The sequence below is a fragment of the Camarhynchus parvulus genome, chromosome 11 (assembly GCF_901933205.1).
Source record: "Camarhynchus parvulus chromosome 11, STF_HiC, whole genome shotgun sequence".
NCBI classification, from domain to species: domain Eukaryota; kingdom Metazoa; phylum Chordata; class Aves; order Passeriformes; family Thraupidae; genus Camarhynchus; species Camarhynchus parvulus.
The window spans coordinates 7,192,554-7,217,957 of NC_044581.1; the positions used below are offsets into that span (position 1 = coordinate 7,192,554).

The 25,404-nt window shown below is 50.6% G+C and overlaps 1 protein-coding gene across 5 annotated transcripts in view; it reads right to left on the reverse strand.

The window, feature by feature from the left end:
• Positions 1-1,004: 1,004 nt before the first annotated feature.
• PLEKHG4 (pleckstrin homology and RhoGEF domain containing G4) overlaps positions 1,005-25,404 on the reverse strand; it is an 85,701-nt gene continuing 61,301 nt past the window's right edge. Inside the window, exons 14-24 of one of the 5 annotated variants that reach the window (XM_030955862.1) lie at positions 11,578-12,521; positions 9,455-9,704; positions 8,798-8,887; positions 8,242-8,466; positions 7,162-7,332; positions 6,469-6,685; positions 5,753-5,869; positions 5,400-5,666; positions 4,612-4,808; positions 3,993-4,068; positions 1,005-2,803 (exon numbers count right to left, since the gene is read on the reverse strand). In XM_030955862.1, the coding sequence (XP_030811722.1) occupies positions 4,027-4,068; positions 4,612-4,808; positions 5,400-5,666; positions 5,753-5,869; positions 6,469-6,685; positions 7,162-7,332; positions 8,242-8,466; positions 8,798-8,887; positions 9,455-9,704; positions 11,578-12,521 (2,520 nt within the window). In that variant the 3' untranslated portion in view covers positions 1,005-2,803; positions 3,993-4,026. Of the gene's footprint in view, positions 4,809-5,399; positions 5,667-5,752; positions 5,870-6,468; positions 6,686-7,161; positions 7,333-8,241; positions 8,467-8,797; positions 8,888-9,454; positions 9,705-11,577; positions 12,522-25,404 lie in introns of all 5 variants that reach the window. The other 4 variants (XM_030955863.1, XM_030955861.1, XM_030955860.1 and 1 more) reach the window with 4 other exon arrangements.

A 25,404-nucleotide genomic window follows, 5' to 3' on the forward strand; every position in this document is an offset into this window, starting at 1 on the left:
TGTCTACAAAATTTATCAATCACCAGCAACTGAGATGGCTTAAAACACCAAATTGGAATTCTTGCATTCCCCACTCCTGCAAGTGTCCAAGGCCAGGCCAAGGACTCTCCAGGGCTTGGAGTGACCTGGTCTAGTGGAAAGTGGCACTGACCATGGCAGATTGCAGGATTTTACAATTCTAATACCTGGATGGCCAAGCCTGGGAATTGTTGGGAGTACAAAGTGGGTAGGACCAGGCACAATGGCCATTTCTAGCAGAGATAAGGGTGTTCTGGGAAGGGTGGATTCCCAAACAGCCCCCTGAATCTATCTACCCTCTTCAGGGGATTCCCTATATATGGAAAATGCCATGATGAATTTTCCATCTGAGGTGTGTCATGAGTGTCACAGCGCAGAGTGGGATTCCTGCTTTTCAATAGCAGACTTTCTTTATCCCTGGTTAGTTAAAGGCGGAGAAAAAAAAGAAAGAAGGGACAGAGAATGTCACTTAACTTGCAAAAAGGCTGGAAAAAGTATGGAAAATTCCAATTCTGAAATCCAAAGATTTCAGGAAAACACCTCTGATTTAGGAGCTCATTTATTTTTGTTGCACCCTCTCAAAATGCATTGTCTAATCTGGGATTCCTGACATGCAGCTCACTCTGTGGAAGTCCAGGTTGGCAATAGATAGATTTCTACTTATGCTAATAAAACCAAATATTTTTTGCTCATTGTTTGGGTGCCAGATATGGAATAGGGGGAAAAATTGTTTGTGTACTTTTCAGTGCTTAAAATGACAGGCACCCTCAGCCTCACCCCAATAACCTGCTGGGTTAGGTTTGGTCAGAGAAATGTTACTTCAACCTGTTCCCAGTACTCTGAGGGGGTATTTAAACACCCCAGGGACAACTGCTCCTCTCAGGGCTCCCTGCCTCCTCCTGCATCCCATGCTGAAATCATGCCACAAAACAAGTAAGATTCATATAAAGAAAATAACCTTTATTAGACAAATCAATCAAACCCTGAAGAAAGAGTGTCAGGTAAACAATACTAAAGGTTTGTCCAGCAATTTAGAAACTTTTGAAACTGAGAAATTCCAGACGTTTCATGTTCCTCTTGTTGCATTAGTAACTTCTCTCCCTCTTATGACATGAGCTATTGTTGTCTTGACAGTCCAGAAACTTTGCATTAACCCAGCAATTATCTCAAAATAGTAACTTGTAAAATATTCCCTGTATAACTGTTTCCCACGCAATTTTGTACAAAGGTGTCAATTGTATTTTCCTTGCTGTCTGAAAAAAGAACAAGGTTTAAAAACATCCAGCTTATTAAAAATAAACAAGTGTTTTACATACAGTACAGGAATTTCCAAACTTGAAGGGACACTGTCTCCAGGGTGGCTGTGGGGTGTAACACCCATGTCTGCCAAGGGGAGAAAACTGCAGTTAAATAAATTACAACTCCATCTTCTTCCTCAGGCCAAATGTAGCACTTCTCCCACACCTGCAGGAGCCTGATTTACAGCCCTGCATAAACCAGGAGTAAACAGGAACTTGGCAGCCAAGTAACGACTGTTTCCAGAAATGCTAATTTTCATTTTGTCCAAGAACAGAGGGAGGGTGTCACAGCCACACAGCGACCTTGGATGTTACTCATGAAAAAGCCACCTTGGAACACAGGGCTCGTTTGGCCTCCAGTTACTTCAAACAACGTCCACTTAAGGTTCAGCATTATGATCAACCCATTATGCTCAAAACCTGTTGGTCTCGAATGCCAGCACATCCAAAGCTCCTCAAACAAGCCACAACAGTGGGACTGAAGTACCAGAAGAGGGGCTGAGTCAGAGATGAAGCAAGGAGCTTGTCAGTCCAAAACCAGGGCTGCAGCCAGGACAAAGCACAATGAAGCCTGAACTAAGCCACCGGAACCTGAGCCAGCAGGGCAAGAGAGGAACTTGCACTGGGACAGCAGCTACAGGGGGCAAGTGGCTAAAATTAGAGCCAGGAACTCTGGTGCCTCCAGAGCTCCACCAGACAGCTCCCTTGTCCTCACTCCTACTGACACCTCTGCTGGCTGCTCCTCTCTGGGTCAGCCTCCCCACTGGCATCAGGGCAGTCTGCCTGGGCATCTCCTCCTTCTCTGGTGAATGCACTGAGGATTTACAGGTGGAGCTGGCAGTCAGAGCAGAGGTGGCACAGGCAGAGCGGCAGAGCTGACAGATAGTTATGAGAGAGATTAGCTCAGCACCAAGGCATTGGAAGAACCATCTGAAGAAACAATTCATAACAATGAAATTGCTTTTATTAGAATGGAAGTATTAAGCCAAGGAAATAAATTATTGCTACAATAGACATATTTAGAACATAAGGAAGGACGTTAAATCTTGAGCTTCAGGTCACTATAACCCTGAAAAAGAAAGTTAGACTACTTTTTTTAAATACCTCAATTTCTCTTCATGCCCTTCCAAAAACTTTATAAAATGTGCAGCTTACACAACAAATAGTAACAGAGTCACTTGTAATAAAAATCTGTACAACTCATAGCTTTAAAAATAATACTTTTTTTTTCCCAAACTGCTATGTTACTTATTACTTATAAATATAAGGCTAATGAGCTTTAAATGCCCAAGGTCCCATCCAACACCAAAGCTATTACATTTAGTTGACAGAAGCCTTCCTGGGACTTCACCTCAGGCAGAGGTCAAATTTTGGGCTGTCTGAAAGAGCCTGATAATGGGCAAAAAAATATCTTCAAGAATGAAGACTGTGTCCTTCTGCTGGTCAGAGGCCTGGGATCTTCAGTGAGTTTGAAATGGCAATCAAACCTGGAACACAGCACCGTGCAATGGGTTAGACCAGCTGCACTCCTGGGATGTGGCAGGATCCCACAGGTCCCTCTGTCCTGGCCAGCAGTGACTTCACAAAACACTTGAAATCCACTGCTTGTCAGAGGTATTTTTTGGTGGGGAAAGAACAATCTCCTTGCAGGAGATGCACAGCTCATCCCTCTGTGTCTCAGGCCTCGCCCAAAGGCTTTGTGCTGCTGTCCCTACTGCTTCTGTGGCCACTTCAAAAATCTCATCTGTGACCCTCCAGAAGGGGCTCAGGATCTCACATCTGAACCTTGGCTGGTTCTGTACAGCTGGTTCTGAACTCCTGCCCCTGCAGGTCACAAGACATGGGCCTGCATGGTGCCACACCCCACAGTGCCAAACCTATGAGCCATTCACCACTCTGTGCCTTGACCATTCAAGCCCTAATCCTGCCTCTCCCATACCCCTCTGCTCCCTGTGACAGGGGAGGCTCAGCCCCAAGGACAGAGAGGAAAAGGCTGAGACAAGAGCAGGCTGGTTTGAGTGGGTCCTGACAAGACATCAAGGGCTGCCAGCCACGAGCAGGAGCCCTGCCTGGCTGCAAGTCCTGTCAGGGTTCATCCTCCCTGGATCAACAGTGACTTCCTTCCAGACAAGGCATCCTCCCAAAATCCCTAAATACTGAAGCAACCTCTGGCAGCTACCTCAGGACATCCTGACCATAACCTAGCAGGTTCCTTTGTCTGGCAAAGTACCATTTCCTCTGGAGATTCAAAGGAAACTGTGGGATAAACCTGCCTTGGGGAGAATTACTGGGATTCCCCAAGGCAGTTCAGAGGGACTAAGAGCAGGATTTTGGCAAACAGCCACAAGAAGTAGATTAGTGGTTAGACAGGTGGGCAGCATTCAGAGGAAAGCAGCTCATCTGAACACTCAGGAGGTGGTCAAGCCTTTAGTACCTGAACGTGATTTTGTTTGTTTTGCTTCTGCAAGGTAGAAAGCATCAAACCAGCTGTTCAGAGTGTGGCTCCATGGGAGCTGCTCCTCTGTAACCAGATGAATCAGAGCCTCAGACACCAGTCAGGAATGCATGGGGAAAACTCACAGAGGAGCTGAGGGTGAGATTCCCCTGACTCAGAGCTACTGACAAACCTGACCAGCACTCAGAACTGCTGGAAAATCCCCTGCAGGGGCTACTTACAACAACTCCACTTCCTGAGGCGGGGCCGAGGGGCTCACACTATTCTTGAGGGGCTTATGGTGACCTGGCCTGCTTTCTGCAGAAGAGAGAAGCCAGTGTTAGTAGGGGGTTAGAGGACAACAGCATCAGGACAGGATCTAGTGGGAAGGGAAGCAGCTGAGAACTCTCAGGAACACACCGACATCTCAGAGCAACAGGCTCCCACTACTCCCTCTCATCATTCCCCAAAAAACGCCCAAACCTCCCAGGAAAGGAGCTTGGCAGCATGTGCAGCAGAGCTCCAGCCATTCCAGGAGGTTATATATGTACCCCAGCCCATGGCACCATTATAGCTCCTGTTTGTGCAACATCTCCTCCTTGTGCAGTCTCCAGCACTGCAGGTCCTTTCCAGCTCATCTCCTCAGGGATCCTGGCCACTGCAGGGGTGGCTCCTGCACCAGAGGCTCTTGCCTGCCCCAGAGGGGCCAAGTCTCTGCAAGAGGAAATGTCACTTCCCCACAGTCACCCCAAGCCCAAAAGCAGCATCTTCAGTCCCCCTGTGAGAGGCAGTGGCTTGAACTGGGGAGGCAGGTACAGGAGCAGGCAAAGTGAAGGGAGTGTTTTGGCTGCTTGCACTTACTGCAGAAATGTACTGGCTGTTTGTGAACCTGGGTCTGCCCTCCATGGCAGAGCTGTGCTGTGGGCCTACAGGCATGTAAGGGGGCGAGCCCATGTCTTCACAGAAGCTTTCTTGTGGGACGTTGGAGACACAGCCACTGTCGGAGCCGCTGGAGCCAGTGGCTGACATGCAGTGCGATGACTCTGAGCTCTCTGTTGCTGGGGAAAGAGAGGAACGTCACTCTGACAGCCACAGCTTTGGGCTGCATATAACCCATGCCACATACACTTGATAATGTACCTGTCTGCAAGGGCACTGGCCACACTAGCCCACAGACCAGCCACACTCCTGTCTGGGCCTCTTTAAAGCCACAGACAACAAACCAACACAAGCAGGAAGAGTTATAATGGTGCTGGTGATTGGTATGGGCTGGCCAACAAAGTTCACATGAGGTAAGGCAAAGGGTGATGGGGCCAGGATGGTGAGGGCAAAGGACAGAGCACTTCACACCAGAGGGGCAGGGACGCAAGTCCCCAAGACCACAGCAGTACTAGTACACAGCACCAAGCCTGCCACAGCTATGGTTGCAGCTCAGCAGGTACTTTAGAAGCCCCATATTTGAGCTAACTCCTCTCATGGAACCTGAGACAGAGCTGGCATAGAAGGGCAGGGCCTTCATGCCCTGGTCTGGGTAGGAGACAGGGACTGCCATGACCCCAGTAAGCCTGGTCTGACCACTTAGCACAGAACAAGGTGCAGGGATGAGCCCACACATCCCAGGTGCTGCAGAGCAGAGGGGCTGTACGTACTCATTGAGGGCTGGCTGCTTGTCTCATGCTCCAGCTCATCTTCCTCGATGCAAGTGCCAATGTCAAAGGGGCGCCTGGGGGCCAGGACCCCTGGCAGCAGAGCCTGGTCCAGGTACATGTGGAGGTTGAGGGGCCCCAGAAGGGAGGAGGAGGAGGAAGGGGAATAGGCAGTGGGGGTGCTGCCAGTGGAGAGCTGCGTCTGTGTCCTCTTGAAGGGGTTGGAATGGTCAAACAGAGACACTGCAATTGAGGCTCTGGTCCTGGCACCTGTCAGAAAACATACAAAAAACCCCCTGAGAATCAGTCCTGCCTCACTCACAAGGATCAAGGGGGAAGGCACAGCTGGCACCTACCTCTGCCTTTCATGATGTAATCGATAGCACGGTCATTAATAGCTGCCTCACTGGGTTTGATATCCAGGAAGGGCTTGTTACCCACACCCATGGAGACCATCTCCTGCATACGGATTTCTGGAGAGGAAGAGACCCACAGCCACATTGTGAGGCTGACCCAACCCAACCCTCCCCACAGGCATTATTCAGCCACAGGTTAGAGCAGTTGGGCTGGGCTGCTTCTGAACTGCTGAGATTAGATCTCCTCTCCCCTTGCTGCCCTCCCCAGCGCTGTGGAGTCTCCAGGAAGAAGCAATCATGCCCTGCTCTGGCCAAGTAGCTCAGCGCCATGCCACCTACGAGAGTCCTGCCAAGCGGGAAGCCTGTGGGGGGTCAGGAGGGACTTGGTCAGCATGATTCAGTAGCAAGCTCCAGTAGTGGCCCACATCACTGGGGAGACCAACAAGTCTTTCAGGGGCACAAACTGTGCTTACAGGACAAGGAACCCTGAGCATGGATCTTCTGTTCATGGAGAACAGGTGGGTGTCTACAGTCATACAGAGCTTGGACCAGTCGAGTTCCCTGGGGATGAGGAGCAGGGAAGGGACATGCCCAGCCAAGCCCAGCACATGCTCCTGAGGCTGCATGCTGGCACACAGCTGCTTGCTGCACAGAGCTGCCTGGTAACAGGATCCAAACCTACTCAGGACAGCATGAGCTGAACAGGGCTCCCGCACCTTTTGCGGCACAGAAGGAATTCCAGGAAGGAATCACACCTTTATTGCGGGCTGCCTGCTGCCACAGGATTTTGGCAATGTCACTGGTCCAGGCCTGCTTAGTCTCAGCTGAGCTGGCCTGGAGGATGTAGGTGTCACTGGACTTCCGCCTTCGGAACCAGATCTCAAAGCGCAGGCCGCTGTCTCCACAGTTCTCTGTCAGACCAATGTCTGCAGTCTGGGAGAAGAGGAAAAGCAAAGCATAAACCAGACTGTACCAGGAGCAAAAGGAGTAAGCTGCTTGAACCTTGTGCTAGAGCTATCCCCAGCTTAGCAGACCTAAGAGGAAGGAGACTGAGGGTCTGGAAAGCAGCAGGTATGTCCTGAACATGGCTGGGCACAGACAGTTCAGGCAATTCCTAGTGCTCCATCCAGAATTACCACCACTTCCCTGCCACATACACACTGCCTTTCCCTCATACTCCACAACCCTCAGAAAACACTAGCCCCACATCTCACAGCACAGAGGACCTAGGCATTAATGAGTGAAATATCCTCTTCTGGCCTCACTGCATGGTTTGGAGGAGGCTTAGAAGTGGTGGGAGCAGCTCTTCTGCTGAAGGTGCTCCTGCTTCCCATTTCAGAGGCATGTGCCATGGGGAAACCAGCCATGGACACCTCCCACACAAGAGGGAGCTGCAGGGCTGCCCTTACCTTGAAGGAGCGCTTGTAGATATACACATCAAAGCCACCCTCGATCCTCTTGGGCTTGCTGAAGAGGATGAGGTCCTCAAAGAGGAAGACGTGTCGCTGGTACTTCCTGCGGCCCAGCCAGATGGTGAACTCGTCCTGCCGCACCAGCTGCCCCTGCTCCTTCAGGTTCACCTGGACACGAGAGGACATCCTTTTAAGACTCCACCAGCATGACCCAGGCAGCCCTAGACCTGGACTTGGAGAACATGGTCCCATATGGCTGTAGCCCAGGTGGTGAAGAAGTGGCAGCTGCCTGACATCTTAAGAGGGCTCTTGAAGAAGTTGGGCTGCAGGGCATTGCTGGGGACCACATCAGGCTGAAACAACTGGCTCCAAGCTCAGGGGAGAGCTGGACCTTTGTCCTTAGGTGTAACCCACAGATGACCCTCTTCTGTCGCCCTGTGCACATCTGTGACAAACCTCTGGAGTGGCAACTGCAGGTAGCAGCCAGAGCTTTGTCTTGGGGAGGAAATGAGTTCCATCCACTGCAAGGAGCCCACCTGGGTGAGAAGGCCAGCTACTCAGTTCTTCCTGACCCAGACTGATCCTACTCCACCCTGAGCCCTGGGGTTTCTCCTTCTCCAGTGCTGCACTTTGCATGCCTTTCCAAGTCCCACTTAGTTGATTTTGTCCTACCCTTGGCATTGGCATCAGTTCGAATTCCTTCCTGCAATCTGCCTGACCCTCTTTTGACAGCTCAAGAGATGAAAAGTCCAAAGCAGTCTGCAGGATGCCATCTGCAAGAGCTGTGAGGCTGCCTCCCATCACTGCTAAGCATCTGGGAGCATGTTTATAACAAGCAACTCACCCAGCTCAGCAGCACCCAGGCTGTCTGCCCTAGGAAATCAAGGTGACCTCCAGGTCCCACTTCTCCCTTGCCCCATGCCTCAGCAGTCCTTCTATGCTGTACTGGCAGACAGCACTCTGATCACTGGGGGAACATGAGGGGAGGCTCACAGTACAATCCAAAGACCCCAAGTCTAGAGAAGGGGAATAAATGTGGCTCTGCTCCCCTGGGCAGGGGAAGACACTGGAACATACGTCACAGTCACGGATGGCATCCATGGCCAGCAGGTCATTTCCATGCCGGAGCTGAAACTTCACCATCTCCTCAGCAGCACGGAGATAGCCCAGCTCCTGCTCTTGTGCCTCGCTGCACTCCTTGATCAGGTCCTTCAGGAGCAGGGCATATTTGCTCATCCGCTGGATGGGTTTCAGCAGGTAGGAGGCCAGGTCCATCTTATCCCCCAGCTGCACCTGCTTGAACTGAGAAATGCAACACAGTGAAGGCAGCAGCCTCCCCAAGGAGAACCCTGTGCCCCCAGGCAAGCACTGACACCTCTTGACTGGGGTACTCAGGGAAAATGAGTACTCCTGGGGAAATGCAAGGCCACAGGACCAATGCTGCTGTGTGCTGGCTTCCTTTTCCAAGCCCTCTCTGCACTTGTGCCCTGTCCCTTCCATACATCTGTGCAGAGAGTTGTGCCAGGGAAGCAGAGGCAGCACTGAGCCTGCCTCAGGCAGGTAAGTTGGCTTTGCTTAAACAGATCAGTGACCAAACACCCTGAGCAATCCTGATACAGGCAGTGGAACTCACCTTGAAGAAGGTATTCCCATGGCTGGCCAGCAGCGAGTCTGACTTTGGCTTGTTCTTGCTGTACAACGCATACATTCCAAACTGGTCTTTCTGCAGAAGAGATCCATCCTCGAGTGAGACCCATGCACCCAGGACACAGTGACAGCCACAACCCTGGTAGGTTACTCTAGTACTTCTGCCTCTCCTAGGCTGCACCAGAGCCTCCTCTGATATCAGGAATAACTTTATTTCAAGTTCACTAAGAGCCAGGGAATGTTCTTGTCTTCCTACTCCCAGAGTAGCTAGGACTTTTTGATTCATTGTTCTGCTATCCCTAGCCTCTTCCATACCCCAAGAGTCACCTGGTACCATTCACACCACATAGCAGCAAAATGCATGGGGCAGCTGACCTTAAGACCTGTGTCCCTGTGCTTCTGCCCAGCAGCCCTCTTCTCCCAGAGTTGGTCTGTACCTCTCTGCTCACTCTAGTCATTACCTCTGACACCACAGACAGAAAACACGCAGGGGATGTCCCTGGAGAAATAGATGGGCTTTAAGGAGCAGAGATTTTCTTTCCCTGGCAGTGTCTCGTGGTAGCAAAGCACAACATGAAAGGCACAGAAACCAAACTCATGTCTGGAAGAGCCCAACCCTGGGGGCAAGGTGCTGATGCCTTACGTGTCGCAGGAAGCAGTGGCTGACCCTCAGTGGGTGGTTGCAGCAGCTCTCAAGCTCTCGAAGGAAGTATTGGCTGTGGAAGTCATAGAGTTTCTCCAGGTTTCCGAAAATGACGCTGCGCTTCCCACGCAGGTCCTGGGGCAGGTCGAGGCGCTCCATCTCGGGGAAGTAGCTGTCGATGATGTAGCGGAGTGACCGCACGTACTCTCGCTCCGTGGTCACCATCTCATCGATGATGTGCCGCAGTTTGCTGCAACAGGAAACACCCAGCCCTGAAGGGACCCAGGCTGCAGCAGGGCTACAGCAGCCAGAGTGCCTGCAAAGCACTGGACTATCGCTAGAGAAGCTCTCTCTGACAGCCAGCATGGAAATGAGATGATCCTTGGCACAGTCCAAGCTCAGATACACAACTGTCTGTGACTGCTCTGACCCTGAGCACTGACAGGACTCAAGGGAACAGCATGAAGCTGTGTCAGGGGAGGTTCAGGCCGAGGCTATTAGGAAAAGGTCCTTCACCCAGAGAGGGTGGTTAGGCACTGGAACAGGCTCCCCAGGGAAGTGGTCATGGTACCAAGCCTGTCAGAGCTGAGAAGGATTTGGACAAGGCTCTCAAGCACACAGTGTGATTCTTGGGGTAGTCCAATGCAGTCAGAAGTTGGATCAATTATCCTTTTGGGTCTCCCTTTCAGCCTGGGATAGTCTGTGATTCGAAGGATTCAGGAAGGGAGTGCCCAAGGCTGGCTGTGATCCTGACCCAAACTCAGCAGGACACACACTCCCGGGTCCACCCAGCCCCTGCTCTGGACACAGTGGGCTGCTCTGCAGATGGCTGCACTCCCAAAACAACAGTGACAGCAGAAGTCACAGTGACTTCTTTGAGAAGGCCCGATGACTAGAGACTGTAGGAAGCAATGTTAACCCTGGGAGAACAATAGCTCTAGAACTAGGCGCTGCTGGGCTTGTCCTAGTAAAAGTCAGAGAGTAAAACTTAAGTGTCCTAACACTTCAACAGTGAACAGCAGTTCCTAGCACAGGTTGCTCTCACATTTCTCAAAGGATGCCTCTAAGGTACTCGAGGTTTCCACTGTGAGGCAGTGTAGCACCAAGCATAACTACTCCAATGTGTCCCTTCCTCCCCTGTATTCCAGCCTTCCCTCAAGTCAACTTCTCTGGCTGTTCAGAGAACAGAGCAGTGGAACTGTCTCAGCACCCATGGGCACGGGAGGCCTGCTGCATTGCTCCCTTGAGAAGCAAAGTGGTCACCCTGCTGTCTGCTGGTGCACATTCCCTGCCATGAGCTTTTCTGGCTATCCCAGGGATATCAGAGCCCCCTTCCAGATTTCACTGTCCCCAGCCATTTCACTCAAGAGTAGTAACCATGATCCCCCAGCACCCAGCATTCTTTTCTCATCTCTGCCATTAATTTTTTTACTTATATTTTAATTTTTTTCCAGTGAGAGCAACTGAAAGACCTGCCTGGAGACCCTTTGTCAAGAACAGCTCATATCCCTGGGCTCTCCAAAGCATAGGTACACATTGTAGTATGACAACAAAGTTGAGATTCTCAAGGATAGAGAAGGAAACCAGCACAAATGCCAGCTGCTGGACACCCAGAGATTTCAGCCCCAAAGCACAAATACAAACACCCTCTCACCTATGAAGCTGCTGTCACAAGGTGCTGGATGTGCCTCCCTACCAGCCTGGGTACAGCACTCCCAAAAGTGTGGGGGATGATGCCCTGAGCTTCTGTTCTCCCACTGCACCTGTACTCCTAGTTTTGTTAGGTCACTGAATACTGTTTCTGTAATCCCTCATTCTCCAATGGAAGCAATGTTCAGAGACTCCCTCTTCTGTCTGGGAACTGAACTTTCACACTGTGAGGGAAGAGCCACAAATCCCATTTCTCTGTCGTCCCACCAAGGAAGGTGCCAGATTATGTGGGGACATCCCTGTGGGCTTGCTCAGCATCACATACACACATGCAGGGAAGCTGGAGCTACATACATCTCCATCTGTCCTGTAGCCAGTGCCAAAGTAACCTGCACTACAGAGCTCCTCTAATCTCTGCTGGCTGCCTTTTCATCACCCTGAGAAAGAGAACACCAAATGTCACAGACACTTACCTGCCCCAGCTCTTGGCTTCTGACCCGGAGAGGCAGCCCCTCTGTCCCTCCAGCAGGCAGTCTGCAGCCCAGCTGTTCACAGCTGGCTGCCGCAGAGCGAACGTCCTGTCCACCAGCTCAGTGCTGCTCACCTCCAGCCCCTTAATGAAGACGCCGGTGTTGCCGTACCTGGCTGGCTCGCTCCTCTGGCAGCTGGCCCACAGGCTCTCACCATAAGGCAGGTCAAAGCTCTGGGCCTTCCGGAGCACCTTCCTGGGAGGCAGCTTCCCAGGGACTGGAGTGGATGTACAAGACTGCTTCACCTCTGGGGCTTCTAAAATGCTCTCCAGGTTTAGCTTTTCTTCAGGCAGCACTGGAGACTTACAAGCCCTGCTGGCGAAAGAAATTCTGCTTGAGTGAGGACCAGGGCTGAGAGGAGCTGGGCAGACAAATACTTCCCCAGCATCAGCATCTCCAGGGCAGCTCAGGGAGGGCGAGGGAGCTTTCTCCCTAGTCCACTCCAGACAGCTGTTGCTTCTGTTGTAGCCATGAGATGTGCTCTGAGTCCTGTCCCAGTGGGACCTGGAGGTGGCCCCTTCAGAGTGCCTCCGGTGGGACAGAGTGCCAGTCTCACTGCCAGCCTGGGGCTGCTCCCCCACAGCTGGGTTGCGGTCTGACAGCAGAGACTTTCTTGTTCTCAAGGCTGCTTCCAGTTTCTTTTCAAAAACCAGCTTGGTCTCCTGGCATTTAGACCATGCAAATTTCCACTGCTTGAGCCCCTTGTCACTCTTCAGCTCACAGGCCAGTTCCTTCATCTCCTGGAACCGGGCAGCACTGATGTCCGGGTGCTGCCCCTTGTAACTCTCCAGGCACTTGATGACATCTGCACAGTGCTCGGCGGAGCTGCAGTCCTCCATGCTGATACACGCAAGGTGTCGCATCCCGTCCAAGGCCCACTCGTACGCCTGCAGAGCAAGTACAAAAAGCAACAGCCAGTCAGAGGGACTCAGTGAAGAACAACCCTAATTCAGTGCCTGAAGATAAGAGAAAGGATCAGTGTCTGGCCACCACAGTTCCTTGAGTGTAGAGAGTGGGGGGGGGGGCTGCTATTGTCAATGGGGCTTAACAATTCAGCAAAACAAACAGCCCCTTATGCAAAGGGCTTCAGCTGTGCTGGCTGCTCTGCCACAGCCCCACCTCCCTGCCAGGTCCCTGCGAGCTGGCGCCCACACTGCTGGGCGTGTTTGTCCTCTCCGGGCAGGGGGGCCCAGGGAAAGCTGCTGCTAAGACTGCAGGAATTCACACCTCAGTGTGGCCTGGCTCAGAATAAAACCTGGAACTCTCTCTCCTCTTTTGCCCAGCCACTTTCACCACTGTCAAGCAGGACAAGGTCAAAGGGCACCAGTACGCTGCAGGCAATAGGACTGCTGCTCCCTACACTGTTTTCCTGGAGCTGATAGCACACAGAAGTCACAGCTGGGATCTGTGGATCACCCCAAATGCTCTGACCCATCCTTGCAGCAAGGAAGAATCTGGGGCTGTGCAGCCTGTGCACTTTCTGTGTCTGCTGGCAGCTTGTGTGATGTGCTGTGTCCTGCCTGCCTGGCTCTGCTTGCCACTGCACTACATGCTTGTGCTCGTTAGTCAAATACTGAGCTCAGCAGTTTATTTCTAATACTCCAGGAATGCTGGAAGCAGCTTCATGGAGCTTAACTCTAGCAGTGGTGCATATGCTGGCCTTGCTAAAACAGTTCTGCTGCATCAGTCAACCATGAAAAGTGGGACAAAATGTGGTCCAGTGGGACAAATATAAAGGAATAGTGAGTGTCTTATCACCACGGAAAGAATGGGGCTCAGCACCAAGACCTGTCATCAATAAAAAGCAGAAGAAAGACAAACATCTGACTTAGGTTCATAAGCCACCATTTTCTCTATAAAGCAGAGATGGTAAGATTTAATGATAGAGTAAATAAGATGTGACCAGCTGCTGTAGGCCTGGCTAGAGAATTTTAATGGTCATCAGTGAATACACAGGGTTATTTGTTGAAATCAGATACACAAGGTGGGGAAAACACCCTGGACAGGGCTGCCTGGCATCTTCGGCCAACTGCCCAATATCAGTGGATGTGCAGAAACACAACTGGATGCCTGGAAGTGAGCCAGACCATCTCTACCACTTAACCTGTCAAGCCCTGTGTACCTGCAGAGAAACAACACTCATAATGAGTGCCAGGAACAAAGTGATTGGTTTTTCCATTTTCCATTTCCTGAGCAGCCTCACTGTAGCAACCTTCACTCAGAGAGCTTAAATCACTTATTTTATGCAGCTTTAGACATCAAGAAAACCTACCCAAGCTTTATGCAAGCAGACATCGCATGCTCATCAGGGACATGGTGGTCAAACATATCAGGTGCCAGGCTCACTCTCTGCTGGTGACAGAGACAGGCAGGGCAGAAGGTATTTCATTCACATGATGCTCAGTCCCTGATGGCTTTGACAGCCAAACGCTGCTGTCTGTAGGAGAGCTGAATGCCAGCCCAGCCTGCAGTCTGAGCAGAGTCACTCCAGGGCCAGATTCCACAGGAGCTCCCACAGCCATCCACATTCTCTTTTGAGCTGCAGCTGCATGGTGTGCGTGCAGCCAGCCCCATTACTCATGCAGAGCAAGGAGCTGCTTCAGAAACACCAGCAGCTGCTCAGGGAAAACGCTTCTCAGCACCACCCAACTGCAGCACAGGACAATCCAAAGAGCAGCAGCCCCCTTTCCTCCCATCACCCTGCCTAGAGCAGCAACAGGCCCCTGACCTGCCTCTCCCTTGATCCAGGCTTTATGCTTCAGACTTGCCCACTGCTGGCAGCCAGGAGGGATGTGCAGAGGCAGAGGACATGTCAGATTTTTGGTGGGAATCTGTATTTATCCTCAATTCAGAGGTTTTTCTATTTCCTGGAGGTGGAAGCATTTCAAGGCAAGGTGAATCCCCAAGCCCAGCAGATCTGCACAGCAGTGACAGATGGCCTATTCTGCTGTGGGGTTTTGAGCTGCCCCCTCCAGCTGTACATAAACCAACATCAGCCCCTCACAGCTCTGCCCAGAGCAAAGACTGGCCATTGGTCTGGGCTAAGAAAGGGCACATCTCACCTCTCTGGCTGTGGAGGTCAGTGGGTCATCCCCACTGAAGGCTGCATGCTGGCTGCCATTTGCTTGATGGGAAAAGCTGAACTCAAAAGACACACAGGGCTGTCAAAGAGGGTGCTGAGAGCAATGTTCAGGAGAGGGACATCCAGCAGGCCTGCCTACAGTAACCAGTCAGGAAGGCAGATGCCCTGTGAAGGCCTTATCTAAGGCTGGGGTACTCATTTCCATGCTCAGATAAGAGAGAGAGAAAAGAGACTTCTTTTATTTCCTAGGAACTCTGCAGATCTGCATGTGATTACTGTGAGGAGGGATCAGGGCTGCAAAGCACACAGGACAGCAGCCCCACCACCTCTCATATTCATACGGTCTCTGTCTGTTCTTGGCAAGGACATCACGGCTGAGCAGAAATTACTCTCAATCTTGATGGCATTTCCTTCCATCACCAGTGCCTGTCACAGGCCAGCAAATAGCTCAGCTTTGTTCCCTGCACAATGGAGCAGCCTCCACATCCTGCAGCTTTGCTTGGTAACATGCTAAGTGACCACCAAGGCTTTCTCCAGTCACATCATCCGCTTCAACTGCCCCTTTTTGCACATAAATGGCAATCCTCTCCAGGGACCAAGTGTGCCCCCATTCTCGTGCAGGCAGGGGTATTGCTGTCACCTGTCCCCCAGCAAGGCTGCAAACAACACTCAGCCAAGCCAGGATACAGCCCTCTGGATGAGGGGCTTTTGGGGAGCAGGCAGCCCTACAGCTTCCCTGCAGAGCTGCAGGAGCTGCTCAGATAAAAGGAGGCACCTGTGCGCAGGGAAGCTGAAATCTTCCCAACCATGTCTGGAACCAGGCAGGAAAGAGCCTGTACCTCAGCTTTTGATCTTTACAGGCAAGTTGTTACTGAACCTCTCAATTACAGGATTAAAGACAAATGTGCTTCCTGCATACACCTGACTGACCTATCCTGCAACAGGCATCAGCAACAGGTTGGTCCTGCCAGGCTGCCCAGGGCTCTCAGGGACCTGCCATGCTGAAAGGAAAAGCCAGGGACTTCACTGGATTATGGTGCAACCCTCAAGTCCATCATCCTCTGCTGGTCTTCTGATCATTTCACCACGCACAAGGCTTGCAGCACATCGAGGACAGGAGCTCCTGGAGTCTGTTGGTTTTGGCATCACTTAAGCACCATCTGCAAACACAGGCCCAGAGAACTTGCTCAGCCCTAGCTCAGGGCACACTGCCGGCACTGAAAGCCTTCCAGGGGTCCTGGATCCTCACCTGAACCACTACTCAGAAATTACACCTCCCCAACCCAAACCTATCACAAACCTATCAGATTCCTTGCATACTCAAGGTTAAGTGACCTCTAAGACACCTTCTGGGTAGCCAAAAGAAGGAGCAGACACTGTGCATCTCACATATATGCCAGAAGGGGCAATTTCAGGGGCCTGTCTTTGTCCAAACCATTTTCATCCCTTCCTGTGGGGAGATGATGACAGCAACTATAATTTCTTTACAAATACAAAACTGAATGTCTAAATAGGCAGAGGTAGGCAAATCAACTTTCTGCAGAAGAAAAATGCACCTGGGTGGGTAACTAACTCTGCTGTGAGAAGGTTTCCTTTGGAATCCCAAGTGCCTGCACAGTGCATCTTGAGACAGTCAAGACTGGCCCTGGTGGGAGCAACAATACAGGCAGGAATGGAATCATGCTTGTGGGTATGAAGACTGAAGCACAGCAACAAGACAGACCAAGTTTTTCACTCTTCTGTGGTAATGTCCCAGGACTGGAAGCCCCCATCTTCCTTGCTCTCTACAGCTCAGAGAGGGGGAAGCAGCATAGCAGCTGAGAACACCGCCAAGGACAGCAGAAAAGAAACTGACATAAACAAGCCCTGATCCAGCTTGGCGCAGCTTCTGGACCCAGGCTGGGCCCCACTCTCCTGTTTCTCAGTGAGACACAACTGACTCTGTGGGTCTCTGTGGAAAGAAACAACTACACAGCCCTCCATTAACCAGACCTCCTCTCACCACCACTGTGCTCATTTTAAATGCCCTTAACTTCAGCTGTGAGCTTTAAGAGCAAAATGAGGTTAGCTTGCAGCAAAAGAGGCAAAACTGGTGCAGCCAGAAAAATTGAAAGCATCACAGGTACTGCTGTGAACTAAACAAAGCACTTCCCAACAGCTATGCAGGGTGTCACACAGGCACTGAGTCCTGCAGCTGCCCTGCTCTGCTGGCCACCCACAGCCTTGGTACTGACCCAAGTGCAGCTCAGACAGATTGCAACAATCCCTGCACAGGGATAAAGAGTGACAGGGACTCACCAGAACACCATTCCAAAGTAAATGCAGCTCAATTGCAAGAAAATGCTACTGCCATTACTGATATTTGGGCTTATTCCCTCTGAAGTCCAACATGGCTTTAGGAGATTTGAGAAATGACTCCTGCTCACAGCACTGGTATGTCCCTTGTCACAGGCTGCTGCATGCACAGTGGTAGCAGGGACCCATGGCTGGAGACTGCTTTATATGCTGACAGTTCAGAAGGACCATGATTAAAAAGCTATTTTACATCCAAATATACTGAAAGCAAAATTACCCAGGCTTACCTTACTTACCACAAAAACTGTCAGCTGGCAAATGGTGACAAGACTAACTCAGAGACCAAGCAGCTTCAGCAGAAAGTGGTCAGCTCACCACACACTTGGATCTGCCTTAGGCTTTCCTCAGGCTCCCACCTACCAGTACTAACAGCACCCATGAAGAAAGGAGCAGGGAAAGAGCAAGACTTCAGGATCTGCAGAGGTTCCCTTGGCCAGTCTATCTGTTGGTTAAAAACAGACTTCATCCTACCTTCCCATCTGTCCAGAGGGAGTCCATACCCTGGCTGTGCCCAGCTCTGTGCTGTACCTCATCCCCTACAGCCAGACTGAGGCAGGGCCCCTGCTTCAGTGCATCATCTCAGCTCTGATTATTCACAAGCAAATGCTGCTAGCTCAAATACCAGATTGGGGGGCCTGGTAACCAGAGACAAGGCAGAGGGGGAAGGGACCGTGCTTCACACGAGAACTCCTGAAGTGTGCAGAGAACACCCTGACTGGGCACAAGCCAGATATCCCTTCACAGTGCAAAAAACAGGGAGAGAAAGGATTCCAACTGAGCCCAAATTCAAGCAAAATGCAAAGTAAACCGCTACCCAACATATAAGAGCTATGGAGCAAACACTGATCCCTCCCAGACATTGTGATGCTTTTTCCACATCTCTAAGAGCCAAAGCCCCTGCTCACTTCTACCAAGACCTGTGGCTCCATGAGCAGGCAGCTCCACTCACACACAAGAAACCATGTAATTTCAGAGCACAAGCATTTCAGCAAAGCCACCAAGTTAGAAGCAATCCCTTCTCTATGCAGAGGTTTGCTGTTACTCTCCTATCCCTCTGTAGCAGTCAACTTTTCCAAACTGCATTTGCAGCCCTGTCTGTGATTCATTAGCAGCACAAACCAAACTAATCAAAACTGTGTCCTACATGGGATGTAGCTGGTAAAAGCTCAGCTTTAAAGACTAAGAAAAAGACTCATGCTCTTGAAATGAAGAGCTAAACTATTTCTGAGCTGCTGTGTAGCTCAGACAGCCTCCCCTCCTCCAAGGGAGAACAGACCACTGAAATCTTTAGTTTGCCTAAAACTAGCTGCTAAGGAAAATAAACTTTAAATCCTGTATTTGCACTTCTGCCAGTTACCAAGTGCCAGCTGCTGTACAAACACTGTGGGAGGACAAAGGATGAGAGATGAGCACAAACTAGAAACTCCTTGGATTTAAGCATAAGAAAGGAGAACAAGCAGATACCCCACAGCTGGGCAGGAAAGAACAACAAGGGGTCAGGGAAGCAGCACCTGTCAGGGTTGGTCTGGGCATGCCACAGTCCATGTACCATCAAAGGCTGCTCATTAGAGCAACGTGCTTGGACATCCTTTTGCAGCAGCTCTCTTGAACAGAGCTCAAAAATCCCTCCATTTGCCCTCTGGGCAGTCAGGCATGACAAGTCCAGGAGAGCCTAATTACAGGCAAATATAATTGGCTAAAATAAGATTGCACATGATTTCTGCTCTCTTGACGACAGCACGAGGACCCAAAGGGCAAATGTGGCTCGCTGTGCTGGAGCCGTCGTGCAGGACGCGTGCTTGCCCTGCTCTTCTCTAACTGCTGCCACTGCCAGGCAGCACCCAGGGGGGTCAATTAGAAACAGGGTGACTCACCTGATGAATCAGGAGCAGCTACAATAACCCCTGCTTCAGAGCAACTCTGAGATTCCACAAGAGCAGCCTGTGCCAGTTTCACCATATATCTATGTACAGGCACACATGTACATGTGTATGACATGCATGTGTATATTTACTTGTGTGTGTATGTATAAAATTACTCCCTAGGTAGCTGGGCAGCAAGTGGCAGATCTGCTTTCCTCAAAGCTCCAGAGTTTCTCATGACTGTAGCTGTGGGTGGATTCTGCACTGATTATTCTCCCCCTGCTTTTCTGTCTCACTATAGAGATTTTCTCAACATTTAAAAGCTCCCAAGTCCAGAGGATCAGGAGCCAAGTCTGCTCCCAGTAAAACCAGAAACTTCAATGTTTGCCTTTGCTGCAAACCAGCCTCTTCACATTTGAGGCACTGCCCATTTTTTCAGCAGCTTTGTTCACCAACGAGCCAAGAGCCTCATGCTACCAGCCAAGCTCAAGATCAAGCAACAGTGAGATGTGTGAGTCACCAAAGCTGGAGCTGGCAACTTGCACAACAGCAACAAATTACCCTTTCAGAGACTAATGTCACCTCCAAAGGCTTTTTGCATGCTTTGCTTTTACATCTGTCCTGACAGTCACATCATCACACTGCTCAAATACCCCACTGTAATGGCACTCCACAGGCAAGTGTGGACAGACTGGACTGTGGTGGGTGTCTCCCCTCTGCCCTGGCTCCCTTTTAATGAGGTTCCTCATGCTCCATGCTGGGGATTGCAAAACTTCCAGTATGCCCTTGGGCCTGCATGGAGAAAATGGGTGCTTTCTCTGTAGTCTTCATTTCTCATCCTTTCCCTTGTGACAAGCAGAGCCAAACTCTGCTTAACTATAGTATGATGTGTTGGGATCTCTCTGCACTGCAGTTTGGGTGCTTGTGCCCCAGGAGACGTGGAGCTGAAACTGGATCCAGACAGCCAGCACGTTCACTGGGTCTCTCCTCTGCAGGGGGACTGACAATGCTGGAAAGAGCTCCTTGTTTTAAGAGCATACCAAGATGCACTTGGAGGGTGCAAGGCCCTGCAGAGCAGCCGGAGGAGCCGGCAGAGGCAGCGGGTGCTTGGGAGAGCCCTGTCCATATGTCCAGGGCTTTGATATGCAGATTGAGCCATTGTGAGCTTCAGTTCCATCTGTACACTGAGGGGAGCTTCATGACCAGATTGCTTGAACAGATCTATTTAACTCCCATGACTAAAGGGAATTCCAGTCTCCAGGAGTCTCCCAGCATCCAGATGGATGCCAGCACACAGAAATTCAGAAAATCTGTCACCCTGTGCAGCTTCTAGCCCAAGATTAGAGGAGAAAAAAGTACTCAAACTTTGCACTGCACACATGCACGAGGCTGGGCCCAGCTGAAGGGAGATCTCTGCTGGCATCAGATCTCACACTTTAAGAACACACACCTCAGCTCACACCTCAGCTCCAATGCACCCCTCGCACCTCAGCTCCAATGTGAGCTGAGAAATCCCTAAACCTGCTGGGTGGAAATGCTGTTTCCCTGCCACGACTGACTGGCTCCCAGTGTGGTGATCCTGCAGGAGATTTGAACACACCTGACAGAGGCCCAAGTCTTTCAGATAACTGTCAATTTATGCTCATGGCAGCCAAGGACACCGAGGAATTTTTACACAGAGGTGCTCTGACAATCAAGGCTGAAGGTGGTTTCAGCATGTCAGGCATTAGTCCCTGCATACATGCAGTGGCAGAACATGCTGGCACTCCTTGGGTCAGGGAAGGCACATGAAGGGCACATACCCCACATCCCAACATGTGCTACACGCTGGCTGGCTCCCTCAGACTCTTCTTCCTCTGTGTCCTCCACCAAGGGGAATTTGGCCAGCCCAGTAGGAGGGAGAAGGACCCCAGATGAATCAAGGCTTTGCCTCTCTGCACATGTCACGAACACATCACAGACTTCATACTGCACTAAAGCACTGCCTGAGGTGCTGGAACAGGTGCTCAAAAGTGTCTTAACCCAAGAACCTCTCACCTTCAACTGCAAATTGCACTTGGATTTAGCACATGACAAAAACCTAATTAATTCACTGCTGCTGCCCTGTAACACTGAGGGACAAATGAGTCTCACACCTATGTTGTGCAACCAGAAAGGAGCACTGAGTGCTGGTGCTAACTACTATTTAGTTTTTACCTCCTGCCACAGAGCTTGTCAGGGCTACTGCTGTACTGCCCATTTGACCATACAGTTTTTGGTGAAACACAGCAGAAAATAACCCTTGCCCCAGCAGAGCTAGCAGTGATTTACTGAAGAATTCATAAGACAAAACAGTTTCCAAATCACTAATTTTGCAAGAAAGAAAAATCTGATCTGTAACAGATCAGATTTAAGTGTTCAGGACTTCTTGTTTGTACAAGAGGGCTATCTCCAAGACAAAGCAGAAACTTTCTAATGCATGAATACACTTTGATAGGAAAGTAAAGACTAGACTCTTTTTAACCTTGCAGGAAGATTTCTCCAGCAAAAACCTGGCAGGAAGAAGAGGGGAGAAATTTCACGCATTAACCTTGCATGAACTCTGCCAGAGGATCGATTTTCCTTGAGGCTCATTCCCCCAACTGCTTCAGGCTGTGCATGAAAAAGGACACTCCTGAAATAGGAGAACAAATCAGACTAGATGTCTGTCTAGGGGCACGACTTTACAGGCATAACTGAGGAAGGAGAGAGAAAGAGAGATGAGACAGCTGCTGTCAGACAATGCTGAAGCCAGACAACGGTGGCTTCCCCTAAAACAGCACAGTAACTATTCCTCTTCCATGCCCTTTGGATCTCCTTTCACCATCCTGAGAACTTGCATCAGTAACAAGATCAAAATGGTTATTTGGGAATGTTATGCAGACCATCCCCAGAAAAGCAAAGACAATCTCTGCACAGAGGTGTAGAGAGAATAGTGCATGTTAAGTCCTAGGGACTTTATTACAAACCACAGCAAAACCTCATTTGCTCCAAGCTGCTGTGGGGTAAAACCATGTTCTGACCTGTGCAGAACTGCTGGCAGCATCATGGAACAGGGACCTATGTCTCTGTTTACAGTAAGCTACAGTAAGGATACATCAAATGTCTTTTTTTTCTACTTTGGTGCTGAGGTTCTACTCTGTGTTTCTGCCAAGCACATTCCCAAAGCAGGGAATCATAGCACCCTTTCAGTAAAATTACTTCTCAAACTGTGCCAAACAGCCTGCTACAAAAAAATCACACTTTCAGGTTGCAGACACCAGGATCCTTTCCAGCTTCCCACAGATGAGCATTCACAACCCTCTTTTTTTCACCAAAGGCTAAGAAAAAAAAAATCAATTATTTATCACCTGGGAGTTTTTTCCCTCAAAAAGATCATCTGCAAAATTGTATCTGGTACATAATCAGAAATGAAGCACAGCAGAAAACAAGGCATCAGCAGGTCTCTGTTCTGAAACTTTTGGGGAGAAGTCAGAGATAACATTTGTGGAAGGCAACTTATTTAGCATACTCTGGATTTCTGCTGCCAAATCTAAGATCAGATCCATCTCTGAAAGCTGGGAGTGCTGTGCCAGCAGGTCTCAGTCACCTGGGGGGCAGGAACCCAGCAAACCTTGGAACAGACCAGGAGAGCAGCCCCTTCCTGTGCTGTGTACAATATTTGACAGAAGTCCTGGAGGCTGAGAGGTACCACCTGCCCTGCCCATACATCCAGTCCGTCTGCAGCACCCAGCCCCCACAGCAACTTCTAGCTGCAGGTAAATTATGCCCACTGAAATGATCATGCAATAACTTCTAATAAAGAGAAAGAGGAACTTCTAATAAAGAGAAAATCTGCTGTGCTACAGACAGCGCAGCCCTGGGGCTCAGAGGGACCATGCAAAGATGCCCACAGCCCACAGGGTTCTGTCTGAGCGCACAAAAGCCGCACACAAAGCGCTCTGATTCACCCTGGATGCACAGACACGCACAAGCAACCGAGTGAAAAGCCTTCTCTACATTGTTTCCAAACAATATCAATACAGCTCACACGTCAGCCGGCACTTGGTACTTACAGGAGGGTTTGCTGTGTCCGTCTGCTGCCGGAGCCGGGATGGGGGGACTGTGACTTGGAGGGAAAGGTGCACGGAGACGTGCAGAGAGGCGAGAGCGATGGGTAGAAGGGCCCCGGCCCCTCTTTGGGCCCCAGAGCAGCAACACTTGCTCACGGGATGGAGCGCAAAAAGGCTGGCATTCCTACAGCAGCAAGGACAATGGGGAGGGATGAGGAGGCACTGCCATAATCAAATGCAGGCCAGTTGGCCCTCCCCCAGGAAGGGCAGGCACCTCCTTCACTTGCCAAAGGCTTTGTTTTCTAAGCCACAAAGAACAAAGTGGCTGAGGAGGAGAGCACAGGAGAACCCACTGCGGGGGCAGGTCCATCCAGAAGCACAGGTAACCCATTCCTGGAGATGTAAACACAGATGGAGAGGGGTTGGGCAATATTCTGCCCACTCCAAGCAGAAGTCAGAAGGAGCAGCTCCTTGAGTGCAGCAAAAAAAAAGACAACTGAGGAACAAGAATCAGCAGAGGCTGATGGTCAGGGGTCCTCTGAGGGAAAAGATCCAAGGGAAACAGAGAACACCACTGAAGGAATTGCTTGTGGAACAAAGCCCTAAGAAATCCCAAGAAATGGGAAACCCTACCGTTTCTCAACTCACCTTGCCCCAACAATCCTCAGCAGTGAGAACTGAAGCTGAACAACTTCCCTCAGAAAGCAAACATAAGGCCAGGGCTTAAGCTGCAAGAGACTCAAAAGCTTTGGCAGGGCAATGACCACACTTTCCCTGAGCACCAGTGAGCCACCGACTTGCACAACATCCTGAGAAGCAGGAAAAAGCCCCCGGAGCTGCCTCAGGCCCTCCTGTAATGATACAGGCAGTTCATCACCACATGGCCACAGGGTATGCAGGTGCTGATGGGACACTGCCCTTTCTGGTTGGGTCAGTGCTTTCTTCCACTTGTGCCAGCAAGGATCATGCACCTTCACTCCTGACCTTCAGCAGGACTGGTTGTCATCCCAGACCTGGTAGAGACTGTCCTGTGTGCTCTGGCTCACTGGACATGCTGCTGCAAGCAAGGCGCTCGGTCCTGACAAGGCACATTTCAAACATGCAGTCCAGGTAACCTGCACTTCACTTACGGTAAAGCCAACAACATGGGATATAAGGTGTTCTGGGAAATAATTCACCCAGAAAGAGCTTGAGGAAGGAAAAAATATGAAGGCTAATGAGATAAACAAGGAGAGGAAGACTTGCTGGGGTTGCTCCTGGTCTTGATGGTGTACCTATGGCAGTGTTATTATGAAGCCAGGATAGAGAGCAGGAGAAAAGGATACTGGGGACTGTCCTGCAGGAACCCCAGAACAAAACAGACATCAATGCTTTTAGTGCACCATCCATACCCTTGTTTGTTCAGCTGCCCATTTTTTCCCCAAAGCACTGTATGGTGCCAGATCTCAGTGCAGTCTTGGAACTGAGTAAACAAGGGACAGTGGCCAAACCAGGCTTGAAGCCACAGGGAGATGGCAGGACCCCGAATATACCCACACTGACTTTGTGGTACTGAAAAACAATCCTCCAGCCCACAGTCAGAGGTGGGGAAAGCAGCTTCCTTCACTGTTCCTCCTGCTTCAGCCCAACCATCATCCACCCCCCTGTCAGGCACCAAGGGCTCCTGCCACAAAGGAAGTGGGGACAAATGGAAACATCCAGCTTGGCACCAGTCATGTATTTGGGGAGGGAACCCTGCCAGCCCATGTGCAAGCTCCATGTGGTCTGGCCCAGCTCAGGCTGCCTCATTGCAAGGAGCTCTGACAGGCCTTCAGGAACTGCCAAGCAGTGAAAAAAACCAGTACAGCATCTTGATGGGGCATATGGGGTTATGTTGTCCTGTCCCACAGCCTGTCCAGCAGCCACAGCCCTGCAGAACACCTGCCCACCACATGCAGGAGGGCCAGCACAGCAGGGCCTGCCATTCCCAGCAGGCAGTGAGGTATGTGAGGGATGAACACCATGATCCCCGTGGTGGGTGCTCCACTCCCTTGGCACATGCTGAGATGTTTGGAGAGCTGAGCTTGCCAGCTCATTTCCATAGTGTACATTGCTTACGCATCCTTGGGCTTCTTCCCCAAATCCTGGGGTTTGGCACTCTGCAGGCTCTTTACGAGAAGGAATATCAAGGACATTGCTTATTGCAGACTCCTGCTGTAGATATGCCCTCAGATACTAGGGAAGAGAGAAGGGAGTTAGGCAGGCACTGACAAGATCAATGCAGGAGGGTCAAAAGCAGCTCAGTATCAGAAGACAGTGAAATCAGTTTAGATAAGATCTGCTTATCCCCCACCTCCCAGACCACACCACACCAAAACTTTGCTTTGGGAAGGCAGAAAGCATTCTGGAGATCAAGACCAAA